The sequence below is a fragment of the Gekko japonicus genome, unplaced genomic scaffold (assembly GCF_001447785.1).
Source record: "Gekko japonicus isolate JY-2015 unplaced genomic scaffold, Gekko_japonicus_V1.1 scaffold2394, whole genome shotgun sequence".
In the NCBI taxonomy this organism is placed as follows: Eukaryota; Metazoa; Chordata; class Lepidosauria; order Squamata; family Gekkonidae; genus Gekko; species Gekko japonicus.
Genome location: NW_015160905.1, coordinates 203,633 through 210,235, shown reverse-complemented (window position 1 = coordinate 210,235; position 6,603 = coordinate 203,633). Strand labels below are relative to the sequence as shown.

The 6,603-nt window shown below is 51.6% G+C and overlaps 1 protein-coding gene across 1 annotated transcript in view; it reads left to right on the top strand.

Moving 5' to 3' along the window:
* ECHDC3 (enoyl-CoA hydratase domain containing 3) overlaps positions 1–5,122 on the top strand; it is an 18,094-nt gene extending 12,972 nt beyond the window's left edge. The window contains exon 5 of the mRNA XM_015424028.1: positions 4,415–5,122. Coding sequence (XP_015279514.1) covers positions 4,415–4,726 — 312 coding nt within the window. The 3' untranslated portion in view covers positions 4,727–5,122. The remainder of the gene's footprint in view (positions 1–4,414) is intronic.
* The last annotated feature ends 1,481 nt before the right edge of the window (positions 5,123–6,603 follow it).

Genomic DNA, 6,603 nt, shown 5'->3' with positions numbered 1-6,603 from the left:
CAAGGCAAGTGAGAAGCAGAGGTGGTTTGCCATGGCCTTCCTCTGCAGAGTCTTCCTTGGTGGTCGCTCATCCAAGCCTTACGGTGACCACAGCAAGGTACTTCCAAGGCAAGTGAGAAGCAGAGGTGTTTTGCCATTGCTTTCCTCTGCAGAGCCTTCCTTGGTGGTCGCTCATCCAAGCCTTATTGTAACCACCACAAGGGACTTCCAAGGCAAGAGAAGCAGAGGTGGTTTTCCATGGCCTTCCTCTGCAGAGCCTTTTTTGGTGGTCTCTCATCCAAGCCTTATGGTGACCCCAGCAAGGGGCTTTCAAGGCAAGTGAGAAGCAGAGGTGGTTTGCCATGGCCTTCCTCTGCAGAGCCTTCCTTGGTGGTCTCTCAGCCAAGCCTTATGGCAGCTCCAGAAAGGAGCTTTCAAGGCAAGTGAGACGCAGAGGTGGTTTGCCATTGCCTTCCTCTGCAGAGAGGTGGTTTGCCATTGCCTTCCTTTGCAGAAGCCGTCCTTGGTGGTCTCCCTTCCAAGTACCAACCCTACTTAGCTTCCAAGATCTGATGAGACAGGGGCACAGAGAGCAGAGCTTGTGAGGCAGAACTTAGCTGGTGGGACGGGCAAAATTTCACTCATTGCCAGTAGAACACAACAAGTGGGGACCACAAGAAACTTACGGGGAGGGAGTATTCCCCTACTTTTGCTTCCTTCCCTCTCCCCCATCTTCCCCTTTCTTTATCTCCCCAAGCCAATCTCCCTTCTTTTTCTTTCCAACCCTCCTCCAAGCGAATCCCTCCTTCTGTGTTGTTCTTTTTCTCTCTTCCCCAAGCTGATCACCCTTCTTTCTTTGCCTCCCCCCAAGTCAATACCCCCATCTCGGTGTCATGGTTAAGTGCGCGGACTCTAATCTGGAAGAACCGGGTTTGATTCCCCACTCCTCCACTTGCACCTGGCTGGATGACCTCGGGCAAGCCGTAGTTCTGATAAGAGCTGTCCTTGAAAAAAGAGCAGTTTCTGTCAGAGCTCTCTCCGCCCCACCTACCTCACAGGGTGTCTGTTGTGGGGAAGGGAAAGGGGTTTGTAAGCCGCTCTGAGACTCCCTTGGGTAGTGAAAGGCGGGGTATAAATCCAATCTCCTCCTCCTCCTCTTCTTCTTCCTCTTCTTCTTCCTCCTCCTCCCCCCACAAGCCAATCCCCCTTCTTTCTCCCTCCCTCTTTTTTCCTACCTTTGAGTCCGGCAGCAGTGCCAGTGCGTGGGAGTCTGTCCCAGCGTTCCCTGCTGTTGTGGCTCTGCCCGGAGTCTCTGCTGGTGTTCCGCACCACCACAGCTGGGCCTGGAACCTCTCCTGGCATTCCCCACCACCGCAGCCAAGCCCAAAGCAGCTCCTGGGGTTCCCTGCTGCTGTTGCTGAGCCCGGAGCCTCTCCTGGCATTCCCTGCCGGCATGACTGGGCCCGGAGTGGCTCCCGGCACTCCCTGCCCCTGCAGCTGGGCCCGGATCGGATCCCCAGAAGCAGCAGCAGCCAGGCCCTCAATGCACAGACAATGCTTTTTATTGGGTGGGGTTTTTTTTAAAAAAAAACCCATTGTATTTTTTTTTATTTTTCACATTGTTTTCAGATTTTTCTGCAAACCTAGGGGGTCACCTTGGTTGGGGTAAGTATGCCCCCAATTTGTTGGAGAAATGTCCAAAACCTAGAAAAGAAAGAAAAAACTAAGAATTAATAGCAAATCTGATAGCAATCGCACGTATTCTTATTGCTTCTAGATGGATAGACAAGAAGCCTCCATCACTTACACAATGGTATGATCGAATAATGGGAATATTTTATATTGCAAAAGATTTCATTTAATTTAACAAACTCATCGCCAGAAAATTATAACCAAAAAGTAGTTGCAATATGGTACCCAGTTATAAGCTTTACGCTTGAAAAAGAGATTATCCCAGATAATCCACAGTATCAGAAGGTGATTTATTTCTGAATGGTATTTTTATTTGAAGTTGAATGTAGAAAAGTTACTGTTTTAGACGTGTATGTATGTATGTAAGAAGCTACGGTAATCACGAGTTATACTGTAATTCTTAAGTTGTAATATTTGAATGTTGTTAATTAAAAATAAAAGTATGCCCCCTATTTGCAGATTTAGATACCTGCATATAGGGGGACTGTTGAGAATTAGATGTATAGATGAATTTGCCAGATGGGGAGGTGTCTCAGCTGCTGGCAGAACCATGTGGCTTCAGAGTCTTTGACCCTGGTCACGCAGCCCGCATTTTACGGTGGTTACGTATCTGCTTGTTTATTCCGAACTCTGGATCCTTGGCTCCTCCCAGCCAAGGATCCAGCTATTTAAAATGGCTAACAATAAACGGACGACAAAATTACAGTAAGACACGTTACAACTACAAGACAGCTATGGCACCGAAAAAGAAAAAAGAATCACCTCCCAAGGCGTTTCAATCAAGGGCCCTTCAATACAGATCGAGATAACCTTTGCAGCCACAGGAATCAATAACTCATTTTCAGCCAAGCGCCCTTCGGAAGCAAGGCACTCTTGCCCGTTTGGCGGAAGGCCCTCAGGGAGGGGACAGTCCTGACGTCTTCTGGGAGGCTGTTCCCGAGGGAGGGGCTGTTGGGGGGGGGAGACGGTGGCACATTGGAAACAGATGGAGCGGGGAGATAGCACTTGTTGACAAGCGGGAGTCTGGGAGAGCCGTGCTTGAATCTGCAGGAGGATTTCCATGGGCAGAAGGGATATTGGCATCAGTGACGTGCAACTTCTTTGCCTCCCCCCTCTCACAGCCCCAAATGCCCACCCAAATGGTGCTCCCGGAGGACAGCAGATCCCCAGGAACAGCATGAGGGGCGAATTGGGGGTCTGCGGCATGTGGGGGGGGGATTGGCAGAAGTCCTTCCATTTGCAGAAATCCTTCCATCTGCGGAGAACTTCCCTTACATCCAGGCTCTAGATTCAAATCCTCCCATTGCCTTTAATTTATTTACTTAGTTACTCTATCTATATCCCGTCTTTCTCTCCAAGTGGGGACCCTACGTGGTTCACGCCGTTCTTGACACCTCCGTTTTATCCTCACAACAATCACCCTATGAGGTCGGTCAGGCTAAGAGAGTGAATGGCCCAGGATTGTCCAGCGAGCTTCCATAGCCAAGTGGAGATTCGAAACTGGGGCTCCCAGATACTAGCCCAGCACTATATCCACTGGACCACACTGGGTCTCACCACAGTAGGGACAAGACAATCTAGTAGTGAATTATTGAGGAAGTGCAGTGAGAGCCAGTGTAGTGTAGTGGTTAGACTGTCCGTCTAAGATCTAGGAGACCCGGGTTCGAATCCCCACTCAGCCATGGAACCTTGCTGGGTGACCTTTGGCCCGTCACACATTCTTGGGGCCTATCACAGAGTTAGGGTCTGCCGTAAACTGCTTCTGGTCTTCATCGGGGAGAGAAACTGGGTGTAAATATATTGTCTGCATGGAAAAGCCAGTTGAAAACAATTGCTATAGTGTAACAGTAGGCATGTATTTAACAATGGATCCCAGTGCTAGGAGGCAACATCATGGGAAGGCCTTGGCGTCTGTGCCCTGTTGTTGGCCCTCTAGAGGAACTGGTTGGCCACGGTGTGAGACAGGATGCTGGCCCAGATGGACCACTGGTCTGATCCAGAAGGTCTTTTCTTATGTTGTTCTGAAGGCCTTGGCGTCTGTGCCCTGTTGTTGGCCATCCAGAGGAACTGGTTGGCCACTGTGTGAGACAGGATGCTGGACTAGATGGACTATTAGTCTGATCCAGGAGAACTCTTCTCATTTTCTTAGGATGGTGGCCTAAATGGACCACTGGTCTGATCCAGCAGGGCTCCATCCAAATTATGTTTCACAAGATGTGTTACACAAGGGCTGTGGTTCAGTGGTAGAGCCTCTGCTTGGCATGTAGAAGGTCCCAGGTTCAATTCCTAGCATCTCCAGTTAAAAGAACCATGTAGGAGGTAACACAAAAGACCTTTGCCTGAGACCCTGGAGAGCAGCTGCCCGTCTGAGTAGACAATACTGACTTTGATGGACCAAGGGTCTGATTCAGGCAGATTCACGTGTCCATGGTGTGCTCCATAGAATCGATCGTTAGCCTGAAAGAGCACTTTCCCCTCTTTGCTAACTTTCATAAGAACATAAGGGAAGCCATGTTGGATCAGGCCAATAGCCCCTCCAGTCCACTGTGTTGCACAGTGGCCAAAACCCAGGTGCCATCAGGAGGTCCACCAGCGGGGCCAGAACTCCAGAAGCCCTCCCACTGTTGCCCCCTCCCCAAGCACCAAGATGACAGAGCATCAATGCCCCAGACATAGTCTTCCATCTATACCTTGTGGCCAATAGCCACTGATGGACCTCTGTTCCATATGTTTGTCCCTCCAGGTGGCGCTGGAGATGCTGTTCACAGGGGAGCCCATAACAGCTCGGGAGGCCCTTCTTCACGGGCTTGTCAGCCGGGTGGTCCCAGCAGAGAAGCTGGAAGACGAGACCCTGAGAATCGCCCGAAAAATATGCGAGAGCAGCCGCTCCGTCTTGGCCCTGGGGAAAGCCGCCTTTTACAAGCAGATGGCTCAAGACGTTGAGACGGCCTACCGGACGACAGCGAAGGTCATGGTGGACAATCTCGCCCTGGAGGACGGACGAGAGGGGATCGAGGCCTTCCTCTGTAAACGCAAGCCCACCTGGTCCCCTTGAACATCCTGGGGGGACAGATCACACTCGAAAGCCATATCCGACCATAAAAAGGGGTCTGGGGGATTCCCACAGGCCAGTCCCTTCTCTCTATGAAAACCACAGGACGGTTTGCGTCAGGCGATCCCTCGTACAAACAGGAGAACCTGCTCCAAATGGCGTGTTTGTGCGCTGCTGTTTTGTCACTTAATACACCTTCGTTTGGTAATGCGTCAGAGTACAGTTTCATTTGGGGAAGTTTATCTGCGGCAAAAATCCAAGCAGCCCCCAGAACCCCTTTGCAGAACGTCTCTTGAAGGAGTGGCGGTGAGCCCTCTGAGACTCCGTTCCTTGCCTAGAGAGGCCCTGACTTTGTGGAGGGGATGGAATGGATTTCAACAGGGGTCATTTCGTAGAAGAAGCGGTGCAGGAGCTCATTAGCATAACTCATTAGCATAACTTATTTGCATATGCCACACCCTCTGACATCACCGGAAGTGTGTCAGAAGGCAACACCCACTGCTCAGGCTCCACTGGACTGATTTGGATTGCTAGCTATTTTGGGGGGGGGAATGTGCAGATCTGTCCTTGCAGGGGAGGGAGAGCCTGTACCTGAATAAAACTTGGCCTTAAAGGTGCCACTGGACTGTTGGGGGCCGGGGGGGGGGCTTTGCAACTTACCTGGCTGCTTCTTGCTCTGTCTGAGGGCTGCTGGGAGCAGGGGGTGGGGCTTGTTGCATGTGCCCGCCCCCTGGGCTCTTTACTGCCGGAGCTCCGCTCCTGTGCGCTCCCGCAGGAAATGACCCCTGGATTTCAACCTGGTTTTGCTGTCAAGGCTTTCTCTGGAGGAGCCCAGCAATACCCTGAGCAATCCTGTTACTCAGCACTCCACTGGGTGGCAGCAGAGGGTCAGAGAACAGGCCTGAGAAGCCGCTGATCTCAGTGGCAGGGAAGTCTCTCTTAGTGGAAAGTGCTGTCCAGTTACGGTGCCCATGCAAGGTTTTCAAGGCAAGGGACGAACAGAGGTGGTTTGCCACTGTCTGCCTCTGCGAAGCAACCCTGGACTTCCTGGGTGGTAAAGGTAAAGGTCTCATTTGCTCGAAAGCCAGTCGAATCCGACTCTAGGGATGCGTTGCTCATCTCCGTTTCCAAGCCGAAGAGCCAGCGCTGTCCAAAGACTTCTCCATGGTCATGTGGCCGGCATGACTAGACGCCGAGGCGCACGGAACGCTGTTACCCTCCCACCGAAGCGGTACCTATTTATCTACTTGCAATTTCTTGCTTTCGAACTGCTAGGTTGGCAGGAGCTGGGGCCAGAGACGGGAGCTCACTCCGTCATGCGACACTCGGGTCTCGAACTGCCGAACTACAGACCTTCCGGTCTGCAGCTCAGCGTCTTAACCACTTGAGCCACCGCGGCCCTTTCCTGGGTGGTCTCCCGCCCAAATACTAACCAGAGCTGAGTCAGCTTAGAGAGAACACTGGGAGGGATATCTGTGTGCAAAGTCCATTAGATATTTATTTACATTATTTGTAATCGGCCTTTCTCACTTGGACACAAGGCAGATCGCACGGAGCGAGTCGACACAATTGACGGGCGGGAAGAAGAGAGCCAGTTTGGTGTGGTGGTTAAGTGCACGGACTCTAATCTGGGAGAACCGGGTTTGATTCCCCACTCCTCCACTTGCACCTAGCTGGATGACCTTGGGCAAGCCGTAGTTCTGATAAGAGCTGTTCTTGAAAAAGAGCAGTTTCTGTCAGAGCTCTCTCAGCCCCACCTACCTCACAGGGTGTCTGTTGTGGGGAGAGGAAGGGAGTTTATAAGCCGCTCTGAGACACTTTCGGGTAGTGAAGGGCGGGGTATAAATCCAATCTCCTCCTCCTCCTCCTCCTCCTCCTCC